This window comes from Martes martes (assembly GCF_963455335.1).
Source record: "Martes martes genome assembly, chromosome: 8".
Classification (NCBI taxonomy): Eukaryota; Metazoa; Chordata; class Mammalia; order Carnivora; family Mustelidae; genus Martes; species Martes martes.
Genome location: NC_137895.1, coordinates 57,194,255 through 57,211,226, shown reverse-complemented (window position 1 = coordinate 57,211,226; position 16,972 = coordinate 57,194,255). Strand labels below are relative to the sequence as shown.

The window sequence follows — 16,972 nt, the reverse complement described above, 5'->3', positions numbered from 1 at the left end:
TCAACCAAATAATAAGCATGAGGAGAAAGAAATTTTCCTTTATAGGAGCAACCAAAAAAAAAATGTATTTCCATAAACTCTTTCTCAAGAAGCCCTTGGAGGATGTGTGCCACCAATTATGAGAAAGAAAATCAAGAAAGAGAAAAATATGAGATAAAAGAAACAGTGGAGCTCCAGCACGGGAGAGAAATAAATGGAATCTCTACCAAGAGGACTATAACCAAAAACCCTAGAACAGTAGAACACAGTGGTTTATCACAGGTAGACATCAAACAGGCCAGAATGGAGCAGTGTAACTAAAGGTAGTCAAACTGAAGCTATCCTCAAAAATTGCTCTGCTTAGGGCACCAGGTGGCTCAGCCGGTTGAGTCTGTCTTCAGCTCAGGTCATCTTCCAGGGTCCTAGGATTGAGCCCCACCTTGGGCTCCTTGCTCACTGAGGTGCCTCCTCCCTCTCCTCCCCACCTGTATGCCCTCTCTTGCTATCTGTGTCTCTCTCTCAAATTAAAAACCAAACAAACAAAAATCTGCTGTCTTATCTTTTCAACTAGAACAGAAATCTCCACGATATGTTATCCTTGGTTTGTGTTAATGAGGTTTCTCACTTTTTCTCCATGCTGCACCCCAACAGCTGAGGATATTTGCTTCACTTAACAGAAAACTATTCTGACATATGTTAGGGCAGCAGAAACAGACAATTTAAAGTGCCTGGACCATATTAATGCCATATATTCAGTTCCTGGCCCATACGCTGACTACAGTAAGCCCAGTTACCCAGAACTCATTCATGACCCTACTGACTGATTTCCTAGAAAATGCTCTTGTAAACTTGAGAAAAACTGAGCCATATTGTGAACTAGAGCCTCTGCTTAGTTTATTTTCTCCTCGAAATCACCATCTAATAATGGCAGTTTCTTTAACCAGCTAGATTTGCCCGTGGTATTAAATTTTGCAAAACTAAGTGTTTTTGGCGATATTTGGTGGCAAAATCATACAGAAAAGCAGAAAGTGAAGACCATGGTCACCTCAGATGAAAAGGGAGAGGGATACAATGAAGGTATACAGTAGGCCTGTAGGATCAGGCCTATATCAGCTCTGTTTCTTAGACTGGTAGAGATTTTATAGGTGGTTCATTTTGTTAGTTTTCTTTAAACTTTACATATGCTTTTTATATAAACTTCTGTTTGATAGATTTTACTACTAAATATAATCTATATAATTATAAATATAACATATACATATAATTATATATATGTATGTGTGTGTCTAGAAACAATAGGTATCCTTTAACATGTTCCTGTCTTCTATTTCTCAGCCATCTTCCCCACCTTTAAGGCTCTCTCTCTCCTTAGAGGCTATCCTTAATCATTTCCATTATCTGGGCTATGGCACAATTAATCAATCCCACTTTAATTAGGTAAGGTATCTCTTAAGAGCGTGTAGACCATTATCAAATACACCATTGTGATAATACAGGCCATAAATAAAATTAAATTGAAGATGACACATGGAGCACAAATCATATAACACACACGTCCAATTTTTCTGGTTAACTCTCTCAGAGAAGAAGAAAAATTAATTAATCTATATTAATTAAAAATAACATATATCATAATTATATTTATAACTAATAATATATAATTATATATCATATTATAATTTATATATAATTCTAAATGATATAATTATAAATGATTATATAATTACATAATTATAATTATTAAGAGTCATTTAAAAACATATTATAATGATATATAATATTATATATATGTACATACATATATATATAAAAAAGCATTTAGCATTTTTTAAAAAATTTATTTACTTATTTATTTGACAGAGATCACAAGTAGACAGAGAGACAGGCAGAGGGAGAGGAGGAAGCAGGCTCCCCGCTGAGCAGAGAGCCCAGTGCGGGGTTCGATCCCAGGACCCTGGGATCATGACCTGAGCTGAAGGCAGAGGCTTTAAACCCACTGAGCCACCCAGGCGCCCCAGCATTTAGCATTTTTTGCTAAATCTAATGTCAACATAAGCCCACTAAATGCTGAAGGACTACATGGAACGTGAGGCCATACACAAGAAGAAGTGTCTCTTACTATTTTGGGGATTGACCTGCCGAACAGCAGGAGCTTGCATAACAGTTCCTCGCAGGGGAGCCTGAGCTGGTGGTGCTGGGAGAGTTGTATAAACCACTTGGTGGTTTGCAGGAGCTCTCGGTACAGGGAGTCTCGTGGTCACCTGAGTTACTGGACGATGTGTTACATTCACGGTGGTGGGAGCTAATGAAAAGCAGAAAAACATTGAAATGCAGTTATGTTAACATATTAATGGTAATTAATTTTGCATAAAATTTAACTATAATAAAGAGAGAAATACAACAGTCTCCTTTTGTAATCTTAAAAGAGATATAGCCAACCAAAATTAATAGTAACTATTTTTACAATACAAACTTCAGAAGAAAAAAGCACCTCAACCATGTCTAGTCCCCTCCCTACTCTTTAGTTTGACTTGATGATAAACATATGAAGATAAAGACTTGAGAGTATGACCTTAAGGGAGTGACTTAAAAGAGCAAATTTTTACTCCTTAATGTTTAATTGTTCTTAGTAGAGTGGGATTTGGGGTCTTCCAGGTCTTCTACTAATGGCATAAATCCAGGAGTAACTGTAAACTGGCTGGTTATTGTAATGGACATTTTCTTTAGGTGAACCAAACCATCTTTTAATTCAAAACAATAAAACATCAATTAAAATATAGAATTCTTCCTTCTCTACTCCAGCATTCCTCCTAATTTATGTTTCAGAGAACATTCATGCCTTGAGTGATGTTAATACATATTTATTAAAAGTCCTAAATGTTCACTGGCAGCATGGAACTACAATAATTATTTTAGAACTTAACATTTTCTTGTTAATAACTCTCTGAATTATCATCACATTTTACAAATAACCACATATTAACTATATAATAAATAATAATAATAAATCTACTTTCATATGGAAAACTGGGTTCAAAATAAAACAAACTTGGAAGTAAACATTGGGTATGACAAAGATAAAAAGGTTTCTTTACTAATGGCTTATTTACTAACACCTTTACTTACTCTTTACATATCTAAACTTTCAATGTGAGCATTTAGAAAGGGGTAGAATGTACACAAGGAGGAATGCCTACCTCTTCATCTCTTTATTACCCCATTTTATTATCTATCCTGCACATGGTCTGCATGATGATATTTCCTTCTAAATTATCTAAAGTGGTGACTTAAACTTTGGTTTCACTACATACAATTCCAGGTGAACTCAATGTTTTCCTTAATGAGAAAAGTCTACATATAATTTCGAAGATAAATCTCTAATGATGGGCTATTTTATTAAAAAAAAAAAAGACAGGGGCACCTTGGGTGGCTCAGTCAGTTAAGCAACTGCCTTCAGCTCAGGTCATGATACCAGGATCCTGGGATCGAGCCCCACATCTGGCTCCCTGCTCAGCGGGAGGCATGCTTCTCTCTCTCCCTCTACCTCTGCTGTTCCCCTTGCCTGTGCTCTCCTCCTCTGTCAAATAAATAAATAAAATCTTAAAAAAAAAAAAAGACAAACTGTCTTGGGGCTCCTGGATGGCTCAGTCAATTGAGTATCCAACTCGTGGTTTCAGCTCAGGTCATGATCTCAGGGTTTTGAGACTGAGCTCCGTGTCGGGTTCCGCTCTTCGCAGAGTCTGCTTGAGATTCTATCCGCCTCTCCCACCCTCCCCCTGCACTCGTCAGCCCACCTGCATGCTCTCTAATAAATAAATAAATAAAAATCTTAAAAAAAAAAAAAAAAAGACAAGGGGCGCCTGGGTGGCTCAGTGGGTTAAGCCTCTGCCTTTGGTTCAGGTCATGATCTCAGGGTCCGGGGATTGAGCCCCATATCGGGCTCTCTGCTCAGCAGGGAGCCTGCTTCACCCTCTCTGCCTGCGTCTCTGCCTACTTGTGATCTCTCTCTGTCAAATAAATAAATAAAATCTTAAAAAAAAAAAAAAGACAAACGGTCTTGATTGGCTTTCCAACAGAAGATCTAAGCTACATCTTGAAAATAAATGAATTATAACTTCTTGAGAGGCAGTGTGTAAAATATTAATATATATCTCCAAAGGTAGTGTCAGGCCAGTTAAAACTAGTTCACACTGGGGTGCCTGGGTGGCTCAGTGGGTTAGGGCCTCTGCCTTCGGCTCAGGTCATGATCCCAGGGTCCTGGAATCGAACCCCGCATCAGGCTCTCTGCTCAGCAGGGAGCCTGCTTCCCTTCCTCTCTCTTTGGCTGCCTCTCTGCCTACCTGTGATCTCTGTCTGTCAAATAAATAAAATCTTTAAAAAAACAAAACAAAACTAGTTCACATTAAGGATCATTTAAAATTTATTTCTTCATCAGTCAACTATTACTTTCTGGTCATAATCAGAATGAACCATTACAGTCGCCCCCCTAAAGAGAAACTATATTCATTTCTGCTGCTTATAGTGGCAGATGACACATATGTAATTTTTCTTCCTTATAACCACTCTGTATCAGTCAGTGCTGCTACTTAAGAAGGTCAGCAAATCTAAGTTACACTATGTTCAAGAAGATGCACTGTCCTCTAAAAATCAGAGAATTATCCTTAATTTTCTACCTAATCTTTCTACTTACTTTCATAATTATATTTCACCATAAGCAAAACTAAAGGCTTCAACTCAATGATTCAGCAAGTTTACCTGTAGGAAGTAAATGTATGGTTGTCTGAGATGGTCCACTTGTTGGCACCCCAGATGGCTGAAGAGGTGGTGCTGGCTGGATGGGTTGCAATGGTCGAGACACAGGCTGAGAAGAACCCATGGTTGACACAGGAGTATGGTTTAGCTTTTTAGGGTCTATTAATTAAAAGTGAGACATTGTGATTATTATTGATAGGCAAAAACTAGAAATACAGCTTTTTCTTTCATTTGCCAATTTTACATTTGCTTGCCACTGAGTCACATTTACCACTAAGTGAAAAATTTATTTCTATTTACCACATTTACACGTTTACCACGTTAAAACATTAACCACGTTAAAACATCACATCACGGCCTTAAATAATTCACTGTTGATTCTATCACATATTCTAAGTCACATTTATAGAAATAGAGTTTCACATTGTTTTTCATGAGAGAATGCTGTTACTGAACTCAATACAATATCATGTCAATCAGAATAATTTCATTTCCTATATTCACACGTATCTATGTATCCATTATCTAGAGCAAGGACATTTTCTTAAGCATATATATATCGATGAATTTTTTTTTATCAGTGATCTTTACCAGTTTTTAGGTTCTTTTGTTAGATAATATAGTGTTGCTTATTTACATTATCCAGTTATTAAAATAAGATACACATAGAGTGTCTAATCTCAAAGAAGGTACAGGACAGCCTATGGAATAAATGCTTGCATCTCAGAAAAAGCCCTCAAAAATAGGTAACCACTATATGGGATAATATTAAAAAAAAAACTTTTATTCTAAAATAGATACAAATACATCAAGCATAATGCTACAGAGATCTGTCTTCACTGGTTACTATACTGGATTAAAAGGAAAAAATGTTATCAAAACATTCCTTGGTACTGGTACAATTACTTATAAGTACCTTGTGAAGCTCCACTCTCTTCATCATCCATTGTGAGATCAATGACACCACCTGAATCACTGCCTGTGGCTTTTCCACTCTGAAAAACAAAACTTCTGCATTTTGCAAAGGAAACTCTGGCAGATGTAAGGGAAAAATGAAATAATACTAAGGGGCAACAAGGATAATGAATAGCCTAGCCTCGTTCAAACTGGAACACTAAATGGCTTTCCTTGAAAAAAACAGTCTGTCAGACAAATGACCCCAAATACTCATGAGCTATATACATCCGTCACACAGAAAAGAATTTTGAAAGATTTTCACAAGAAATTTTAGAAGTTTTTTTTTTTTTTATTGGCCCATTGCATAGAGCTACTGGAGTGATTAGGTACTTTCACTGTTAAGTGATTAAACATAAACACCATTTTCCAGCATTTAAAATATTGATCAATCCTATACCAAATTATCAGTATTAATTCACCAAAGCACCAAAGGCAACTTCAAAGCTAGAATTGGGTTATATAAAATAATCTTCTCCCCTAACAAAAGGTATGCTATAATAAGATATGGTGTATGCTACACTATTAACTGACATCCAACCTAACCAACCCATTGTCCCAAATCATTAGAAATGTAATTTAAAATTCTACATAATAGCAACAAAAAAGGAAGTAGTACAATACAGACCTAAAGAGCCAGTATCTTTAAGTCAAAAAGACTGAGGGCATCTTTTAGTTCTAGCTCATATTAGCAATATGAATTTATGTTAAAAGATAAGATCCTCAATTTCCAAACTCTGGATATGGGGTCTGTTATAAGGATGAATCCAAATATGCATACAAAGAGCTTAACACCAGGTATAACATATGCTCTGTAATGTTAATCATAATTAGTTTATAACATATTATACTGAAATCAGCTCCAAATGATTAAGGTTTTCAACTACAAAACTCAAATTTTATGTAATTCAAGAAAATACTTCCTTGATATTAAAAAATTCAGGTCCAATCCAAAGATAATGATGTAATTCTAAATCTTACAATTATGAATGTTTCTGTGATGATGACTTCATAGGAAATGATTTAACATACACAAAAACCTACAATCCAAAAATTAAAGTTCTTAACAAATTCTTTTTTTTTTTTTAAGATTTTATTTATTTATTTGACAGAGATCACAAGTAGGCAGAGAGGCAGGCAGAGAGAGGGGAGAGGGGAAGCAAGCTCCCTGCTGAGCAGAGAGCCCAATGAGGGGCTCCATCCCAGGACCCTGAGATCATGACCTGAGCCGAAAGCAGAGGCTTAACCCAATGAGCCACCCAGGCGCCCTCTTAACAAATTCTTAAAGAATGTAAAAGAATCCACTCGCTGCAACGTATTTATAAGGTCCAATTTTCAAAATTTACTAAAATTTATCAAAAATTATTAGACAAACATGCAAAGCCCAGTAAAGCAGAATCCAACTAATGACAAAAAAAAACAGTCAAAAGAAAATGACTCCCAAATGGAACCAGATGTTGAATTCAGCAAGGTCTTCAAAACAGCTTTTAAGAATACATTTAAAGAAATAAAGGAAAATATAATAATAACAAATGTATAAGAAATCTCAAAAGTAAAAACTGAAAAGCAAAAATTGAAATTCTAGGTCTGAGAAGTATGATTACTAAATTAGAATAATTTTCATTGTATTAAAGAATATTGATGGAAATCCATTATACTGTGGACTGTAATTAGAATTTTACTTTGAAATAGAAGGAAGAAATCTTACCTGTGATGTGCTATCAGCTGCTTTCTTATTAACAGAAGTATCTACTGTTTTGTTTGTCTGGTTTTCTGAGGAATCAAAAAAATAAAAGTCATTTTTAAAAGCACCTACACAAGGTGAAAGGTTTGGTTGTCTTATATACAACAATTAATGTAATTTTCTCCAATTATTTTTTTCCTGTTAACATGTCACATACGTAAATGAACTCTCTCATAGAACATTTCTACAATAACTTTCAGAAGGGCAAATTCACAATACAGAGAAAAAAACTTCTATGTACCCATTGCCCAAAATATTTAACTCTATCTTAAGGAATATCTTCAGAGAAATAATTTAGGATGTGCATAACTTCAATGTCCCAACATATGTAAATGACTAAAATGCAATTGCTCCATACTATATGCCTTTGGAGAAAAAGATGTAATGACATGGCAAAAATATAATAAAATCATCAACAAACTACAAAGAGATTCTGAGAAAATATATATGCATAATCTCAGTAGTTCAGATGATTTTTAATGCATTTTTCAATTACTTTGCACTGGGTCTGTGATACATATGCACATACACACATGAAAGTTACTTCGAGAACAGCAAAGAAAATAAATGAAGTATGTTCTTCTGCCTCAACTCCTAAAAAGAAGATATTAAATTTTATCAAATGTGTTTAGCATCCACTGAGATGATTATGTAACTTTTCCTCTTTGGTAATGTGGTGAATTTCCAATGCTGAAACATCCTGTCCTTGCTTTCTGTAGATAATAATGTTCTTGGTCAAAATATGACATTTCTTTCATTCCAAATCTCCAGAACATATATAGATAAATCATTTAAAAAAGAAAAAAAAAAAAGCAGAGGCTTAAACCACTGAGCCACCCAGGCACCCCCTAACTTTACCTTTTATCTCCCCCAAACCCTTGCCCTTGCTGTAGCCAGTGTTCATAGCTGTCACTCTCCCCTGCAAAAATGCTTTCATCCCACTGCCCACCATCTTTCCATTTATTATCACATACCTTTTCCACATCTCCCACCTCCTCTCACAGAAACCTCATTATCTTAACATTAACCACATTTACAATTAATTACTTATTTAATGGCAAAGTCCCCTATTTGATTGCAAGCTTGGTGAGAATATTAACTACATGTACATTTCTGTGTGTCTGCAAGATTTTAGACCAATTATGGTTATTTAATATTTCATGAATGAATGAAATTTCCCAAATTTTTATTTGAATTTCAGTTTGTTAACATACAGTGAAATATTGGTTTGAGGAACAAAATTTAGTGATTCGTCACTTACAGGTAACACCCAGTTCTTATCCTAACAACTGACCTTCCCTAATACCCATTACCCATTTAACCCCTACCCACAACCATCCATCAATCTTAGTTTTTTCTCTAAGAGTCTCTTATGGTTTATTTCCCTTGCTCTTTTATTCCCCCTTTTCCATATGTTCATTTGTTTCATTTCCTAAATTCCACATGAGTGAAATCATATGGTATTTGTCTTTCTCTGTCTTGTTTCACTTAGCATAATACACTCTAGCACCCTTCACATCATTGCAAGTGGCAAATTTCATCTTTTTGATGGGTGAGTAATATTCCATTGTGTGTGTGAGTTTCTGTGTGTGTGTATACCACCTCTTCTTTATCCATTCATCACTTGGATATTTGGGCTTTTCCCGTAACTTGGCTATTGCTGATAATGCTGCATAAACACTGGGGTGCATATACCCCTTTCGATCTTTGTTTTGTTTTTTTGGTTTTTTATCATTTGGGTAAGTATCTAGCAGTGCAATTGCTGGATTGCAGGGTGGTTCTATTTTTACCTTTTTGAGGAAACTCCATACTGTTTTCCAGAGTGGCTGCACTAGTCTGCATTCCCACCAACAGTGCAAAAGGATTCCCCTTTCTCTGCATCTTCACCAGCATGTGTTTTTTCCTGAGTTGTTAATTTTAGCCATTCTGACTGATGTGAGGTGGTGTATCACTGTGGTTTTGATTTGTATCTCCGTGATGATGGATAATGCTAAGCACTTTTGCATATGCCTATTGGCCATCTGTATATGTTCTTAGGGAAAATATCTATTCACGTCTTCTGCCCATTTCTTAATTGGATTATTTGGTTTTGGGGTATTGAGTTTTTAAGTTATTTATAGATTTTGGATAATAACACTATATCAGATATGTCACGTGTCAATGTCATATATCAGTATCTTCTCCCATTCCATAGGCTGCCTTTTAGTTTTGTTGATTGTTTCCTTTGCTGAGCAGAAGCTTTTTATCTTGATGAAGTCCCAATAGTTCACTTCTGCTTTTGTTTCCCTCGCCACCAGCAACATGTCTAGTAAGAAGTTGCTATGCCCCAGGTTAAAAACAGTTTCTGCCTGTGCTCTCCTCTAGGATTTTGAAGGTTTCCTGTCTCACATTGAGTTCTTTCATCCATTTTGAATTTATTTTTCTGTATGGTGAAAGTGGTCCAGTTTCATTCTTCTGCATGTGGCTGGCTGTCCAATTTTCCTGGCACCATTTATTGAAGAGACTTTATTTTTTCCTTTGGATATGTTCTTGCCTTGTTGAAGATTAGTTGGCCATACAGTTGTGGGTCCATTTCTGGATGGTCTGTTCTGTTCCACTCATCTAAGTGTCTATTTTTGTGCCAGTACCATACTGTCTTGATGATTACAGCTTTGTAATACAGCTTGACAACCAGAATTGTGATGGCTGCAGCTTTGGTTTTCTTTTTCAGGATGACTTTTGGCTATTCAATGTCTTTTGTAGTTCCACACGAATTTTAGGATTGTTTGTTCTAGCTCTGTGAAAATGCTGGTGGTAATTTGGTAGGGATTGCATTATATGTGTAGATTGCTTTGGGCAGAACAGACATTTTCACAATATTTATTCTTCCTATCCATGGGCATGGAATGATTTCCCATTTTGTTGTGTCCTCTTTAATTTCTCTATCATAAGTGTTCTACAGTTTTCAGAGTATAGATCTTTTCCCTCTTTGGTTAGATTTCTTCCTAGGTATCTTATGGTTTTTAGTACAACTGTAAATGGGATCAACTCATTGATTTCCTGCTGCTTCATTATTGGCATATAGAAGTGCAACAGATTTCTGTACCTTGATTTTATATCCTGCAACTTTGCTGAACTCCCATCTTTGGTGGAATCTTTGGGTTTTCTACATAGTGTAATATGTCAGCTGCAAATAGTGAAAGTTTGACTTCTTACTTGATTTGGATGCCTTTTTTTCTTCTTGTCTGATCGCTGAGGTTAAGATTTCCAGTACCATGCTAAATAGTAATGGTTAGGGCAGTCATCCATGTTGTGTTCCTTACCACAGAAGAAAAGCTCTCAGTTTTTCCCCACTGAGGATGATAACAGCCGTGGGTCTTTCATATATGACCTTTACAACACTGACATATGTTCCATCTATACCTACTTTGTTGAGGGTTTTTATCAAGAATGGATGCTCCATTTTGCAAATACTTTTTCTGCATCTATTTAGAGGATCATATGGTTCTTATCCTTTTATTAACATGGTAGATTATGTTGATTGATTTGCAAATACTGAACCAATCCTGAAGCCCATGAATGTCACTTTATCATCGTGAATAATTCTTTTATAATGTCTGTTGGATTTGATGTGTTGTCTTGTTGAGAATTTTTGCATCCATGTTCATCCATGATACTGGCTTGTAATTCCTCTTTTTAGTGGGGTCTTTGGTTTTGGAATCAAGGTAATGCTGGCCTTGCAGAATGAGTTTAGAAGCTTCCCTTCCACTTGGTACATTTTGGAACAGTTTGAGAAGAAAAGGTATTAACTCTTCCTTAAATGTCTGGTAGAATTCCCCTGGAAAGCCATCTGGCCCTGGAATTTTGTTCATTGGAACATTTTTGATTACTGATTCAATTTCTTTGCTGGTTATTGGGTCTGTTCTAATTTTTTATTTCTTCCTGTTTCAGTTTTGGTAGTTTTTATGTTTCTAGGAATGTTTCTAGGAATTTCAGATTGCCCAGATTGTTGGCATATAATTTTTCACAATATTCTCTTATAACTGTATTTCTGTAGTGTTGGTTGTGATTGCTCCTCTCTCATCTGTGATTTTATTTGGGTCCTTTCTCTTTTCCTTGTGGTAAGTCTGACTAGGGGTTTATCAATTTTATTAATTCTTTCAAAGAACCAGCTCTTAGCTCCTCTGATCTGTTCTACTGGTTTTTTTTTTGTTGTTGTTGTTGTTGTTTATTTCTATAGCATTTATTTCTACTTTTATCTTTATTGCTTCCTTTCTTCTGCTGGCTTTAGGCTTTATTTGCCGGTGTTTTTTTTTTTTTTTTTCTTTTTTTTTCTAGCTCCTTTAGATGTAAAGTTAGTTTGTGCATTTGAGCCTTTCCTTGTTTCTTGAGGTAGGCCTGTACTGCAATATACTTCCCTCTTAGGACTGCCTCTGCTACATTCTAAAGGTTTTGGACTGGAGTATTTTCACTTGCATTTGCATCCATGTATTTTTTTAAATTCTTCTTTAATTTCCTGGTTAACCCATTCATCATTCTTAAAAATGCTCTTTAACCTCCATGTATCTGTGGCCTTTCCAAAATGTTTCTTGTGGTTGAATTCAAATTTCATAATGTTGTGATCTGAAAACATTCATGATTTCAATCTTTTTGTACTTGTTAAGGGCTGATTTGTGACTCAGTATATTATCTATTCTGGAGAATGTCCCATGTGCACTCAAAAAGAATGTGTATTCTGGACACCTGGGTGGCTCAGTCTGTTAAGCAACTGCCTTCAGCTCAGGTCATGATCCCAGGGTGCTGGGATCAAGTCCTGAGTTGGGCTCCCGGCTCAACAGGGAGTCTGCTTCTCCCCCTGCTTGTATGCATGCACTCTCTCAAAAAATAATCTTTTTAAAAAAATGTATATTCTGCTGCTTTAGGTTGTAATGTTCTGAATATTCAGAACATGTTAAGTCCATCTGGTCCAGTGTGTCATTCAAAGCCATTGTTTCCTTGTTGATTTTCTGCTTAAAAGATCTGTCCACTGCTATAAATGGGGTATTAAAGTCCCCTATTACAACTACTGCATTATTATCAATGAGTTTCTTCATGTTCGTAATTAACTGATTTATATATTTGGGTGTTCCCAAGTTGGGGGCACTGTTAGCTCTTCTTGGTGGGCAGACCCCTAAATTATGATATAGTGCCCTTCTTAATTGCTTGTTACTGTCTTTGGTTTCAAATCTAGTTTGATATAAGTATAGCTACTCCAATTTTCTTTTGACATCCATTAGCATGACAGATGGTTCTCCATCCTCTCACTTTCAATCTGGAGATGATTTTAGGTCTAAAATGAGTCTCTTGTAGGTAGCATATAGATGTGTCTTGCAGCATACAGATATGTCTTTTTTTTTTTTTTTTAATCCATTCTGATCCCCCATGTCTTTTGATTGGAGCATTTAGTCTGTTAACACCCAGAGTGACTACTGATAGATATGAATTTAATGCCACTGTGTTACCTCTAAAGTGGGAGTTTCTGGACCTTTCTAGTGCTTTTGCTTTTGGTCTCCCCCCCCCCACACACACACAAAGTCCTCTTTAATGTTTCTCACAGTGCTTGTTTAGTGGTCATGAAGGCATTTAGTTTTTGTTTGTCAGGAAATTCTTTATTGCTCTTTCCATTCTGAATGACACCTTGCTGGATAAAGTAGACTTGGCTGCATATTCTTCCCATTCAGCATGTTGAACTTATCATGCCACTCTCTTCTGGCCTGTCAAGTTTCTGTGGACAGATCTGTTGCAAATATGATCTGTCATCCCTTGTAGGTTTAGGACTTTTTTCTCTTGCTGCTTTCAGGATTCTTTCCTTGTCTGTGTATTTTGTGAATTTAACTATAATATGCCTTGGTGATAGTCAGCTTTTATTGGATTTAATGGGAGTTCTCTATGTTTCTTGGATTTTGATGTATGTTTCCTTCCTCAGATTTGAGAAGTTTTCAGCTATAATTTGTTCAGATAAGCCTTCTGCCCCCTTTTCTCTTTTCTTCTGGGATGCCTATGATACAAATACTACTATGCTTTAAGGAGCTGATGAGTTCGCTAAGTCTACATTTGTGATTCAGTATCTTTCTTCTTTTCATGTCCCTGTATTTTGTGTGTGTGTGTGTGTGTGTGTGTGTGTGTGTGTGTGATCGTTGGGAAAGCCTGTTATAGTCCTGATCCTAAGAAGAATGGCTTTATTAAGAGGAGGTTTAAAAAAAAAAAAAAAGGCAGCTAGATCTTATTTTCCCTAGAGCTGAGGCTTCAAAGCACTCTATGATCAGCAGACTTGGTGCTGTGCAGGGTTTGTGCTGGTCTTCTGGGGGAGGGGCCTGCTGCACTGATTCTTTAGGTGAACTTGTCCTAGTAAAGATGTACCTCCAGGGTGCATGGGAGCCGGGTTTGGTGTAAGCAGCTCTGGCCTCCACTGGGTGGTGTTTTGCTCACTTTAGTATGTCAGTGCTGAAGTGGGGGAGGAATGCCATGAGCCCTCTCTCTTGTACCTGGAACCAGGGCAGGGGAGTGAGTTCACCCCTGCCACTCTTCAGGAAGCCCTCACAGAAGAGCAAACAGTCACCCTTCTTGTGTCCCCAGTTTCCATTAGATTTTTGCCTTCACTCTATCTGTGTCCAAGCTGTCTGCCTGCCAGGGGGCACAGGACACTTGTGTTTTATCTCAGGGATGTGGCTGGGTTTCAAAAGTCCAAGTTTTAGGGACCCACACTGATCCTCTGGGGGAGTGTCTCACCATTCTTTTGCTGTTTGCTGTTTTGTCCTACAAAAGCAGTCGCAGGAACAGGTAGCAGTTCAGAGTTTATGGCAAAGTGCAACAAAAAGCCAGCACCAGGGTTTATGGCCCTCAGCCAGTCTCTCTATTCCTATGCTAGGAAACAAGGCAGAAACACTGGCACCACCAGTGCTTTTGTCCCTGGACAGGTGGTGCTCCCACTCCCAAATGTACTCCAAGAGGGGGAACTGTTTTTCCCTGTGTGACCCAGAGGATCCTCAGAACACGCTGCCCACTCCCAGGTCTCTCCCCACAGGAGCATGACTAAGTCCACCAGGCACAAATGTGGCAATAACAAGGCCTTCTAGAACTTCATTCAGACTTTGTGATCCACTCCTTATAATAACTTGCAATAGTCAATTCCTCTCCTTTTCCCAGTCAGTAGTTTTGGGAAAAGTTTTTCTAGTGTAATCCCCTGTACACTGCTTCTCTCTCTCTCCCCATCTGTCTCTCCTCTCTTCTCTCTCCATAATCAGGGCTCCCTCTCCAACTGCATTTCTTTTCTCTCCCAAATCAACTCTCTGCAGCTTCTAAGTAACACTATGCAGCTGTTTATCTACCCTAGTTGTGCAGCTTGCTCTCTCGGTCCTCAAACTCGTTTCTTGGGTGTTTAAATTAATGATTTGAGGGGTGCCTGGGTGGCTCAGTGGGTTAAATAAAGCCTCTGCCTTCGGCTTGGGTCATGGTCCCGGGGTCCTGGGATTGAGCCCCGCATCGGGCTCTCTGCGCAGCAGGGAGCCTGCTTCCCCCTCTCTCTTGCCTGGCTCTCTGCCTACTTGTGATCTCTGTCAAATAAATAAATAAAATCTTTAAAAAAATAAATTTAAAAAATTAATTAATTTATTAATTAATGATTTGATATTTACTTAGCTGATACTACAAATGTACTTGAAAGATGAGGCAAGCTGAGGGTCCCCCTAATCCTCCAGGATCTTAACTCCTCCACATGAATGAATGATTAAATATAATTTAAGCCCTATACCTCCTAGCAGCCTCTAGGAGAATTTTTACTTTACTTATAAACAGAAAATACTGACTTACTCTATGAGGACACATGAACTATATAATAAAATATAATAAACTACATGCATAGTTAGATAGCGTATGTTCTCATTAAATCAATAATACCTACATAACTATATGACTTAAAATGTTTTAATTATATAACCAATTGATTTATCATATTACAAATGTATTAAAGGTTGGGTTCAACCTTCATATTTAGCCAAAATTTGCCATATGGCTTCAGCTTAGGTTTTGGGAAGCCTAAACAGCTAAATGGCTATTGTAACATCATTTATGGCACCTCTAAAATGATGCATGATTAAAGAATACATCATTTCAGATCTCATTCTAATTAACACAACAAAAAATAAACAAAAAAGCTTATCATTTATATTTATGGTTAATATCCAATATTTACTTTCAGATATAGGTAAGCACTCTAAATAGAACTTGAAATGAAGATCTCCTTAATTTATACAATAAAATACATAAAAATGTGTTAAATAAATACATGTTAAAATATAAAAGTTTAAATATAAATGTATGTTATTGCAAAAGTAGAAGGATGTACAGATTAAAAATGGTTGTGAAAACTATTAGTTTTACATACAAAAACAAGAACAGTCAAGTAATTAAATAAATACAAAACAGACTAACACTATGCCTAATAGAGTGCATTACCTAGCTAATTTTGGGAAAAAAATATACCCTTTGTGTCCAAAATGGCCATAAAATTTTAAGAAAACAGAATAATTAAATTATATCTCTGATACCTGTAGAAGTGTTTAGGGTATGAGCATTCAAAAACCTAAGCAAAATCTTTTAAGTTATTTATTTCTTTTCAAGCCATGGCTTATCAGGAAAAGTTCTTTGTTGAAGAATGTATCTTGTGACCATGAATTAAAAATAGTGTCAACTTAGGCTCAATACTTCATAAAGAGGAAAAACTCCAAAATCACACAAAACAATGTCTATGAGAAATCACCTTCTACCTGACATATTAAAATATACTAAGGATTAGAAATAAATTAGAGAAAAATGAAGCAACCCCCCCCCAAAATCTTGCTCATTCACTAAAAAGCAAGCATTTTTCAGTGCTGTAAACATGAATAACAGAGTCTAAGAGTAATGTGGTAGCAGACAGGGCTAACAAATATTGTTACTGTACTATGAGAGCATTTACATTTTAAATACTATTATCAATAATTGTACTGATTAAAATTTCAGATTTCATCCTGTATCCAAGATGTATATTTGTATGAGGTTGATATTTAAGCTCCTGTCCAATATAATTTTGATCATCTACTCATTTACTCTCAACAACCTTGTAAAATACTACAAACACTATTTTACATGAGAAAATATACTCAGAGGGCAAGTACTAATGGCTACATGACAAATTTAAAAAAAAACAAAGGCCTTATATCTCACTTTTCTTGCACTTTAGTATCTGTTTTATATTTCATGGTTACTTATTATATCCATAAGAGACAGCAATTTCACTGTTACACATGATACTTACCCATTTTTGCCTATCTTTACAATAGTGGGAATAAATGTGAAGCCAGAAATGAAATGAAGAATAAGAAAGTTTAAGAATGCATACAAAATGTATGCTTCTTAAGAACAAGGAAGGCATAGAATTTTACAGATTTCAAATACAGGTACAATCAATTTCTCTTTTTTGCAATATTGGAAAGCATACAGACATACACAAACATAATCATATTTCATGTGGAAATACATAAGAGA

General features: G+C 36.3%; 1 protein-coding gene across 4 annotated transcripts in view; it reads right to left on the bottom strand.

The window, feature by feature from the left end:
* The window catches only part of ATF7IP (activating transcription factor 7 interacting protein), a 117,975-nt gene that overhangs the window by 5,783 nt on the left and 95,220 nt on the right, over positions 1-16,972 (bottom strand). For all 4 annotated transcript variants that reach the window (XM_080810023.1, XM_080810024.1, XM_080810021.1 and 1 more), the window contains exons 10-13: positions 7,394-7,458; positions 5,648-5,726; positions 4,735-4,890; positions 2,099-2,281 (exon numbers count right to left, since the gene is read on the bottom strand). In XM_080810023.1, the coding sequence (XP_080666149.1) occupies positions 2,099-2,281; positions 4,735-4,890; positions 5,648-5,726; positions 7,394-7,458 (483 nt within the window). The remainder of the gene's footprint in view (positions 1-2,098; positions 2,282-4,734; positions 4,891-5,647; positions 5,727-7,393; positions 7,459-16,972) is intronic.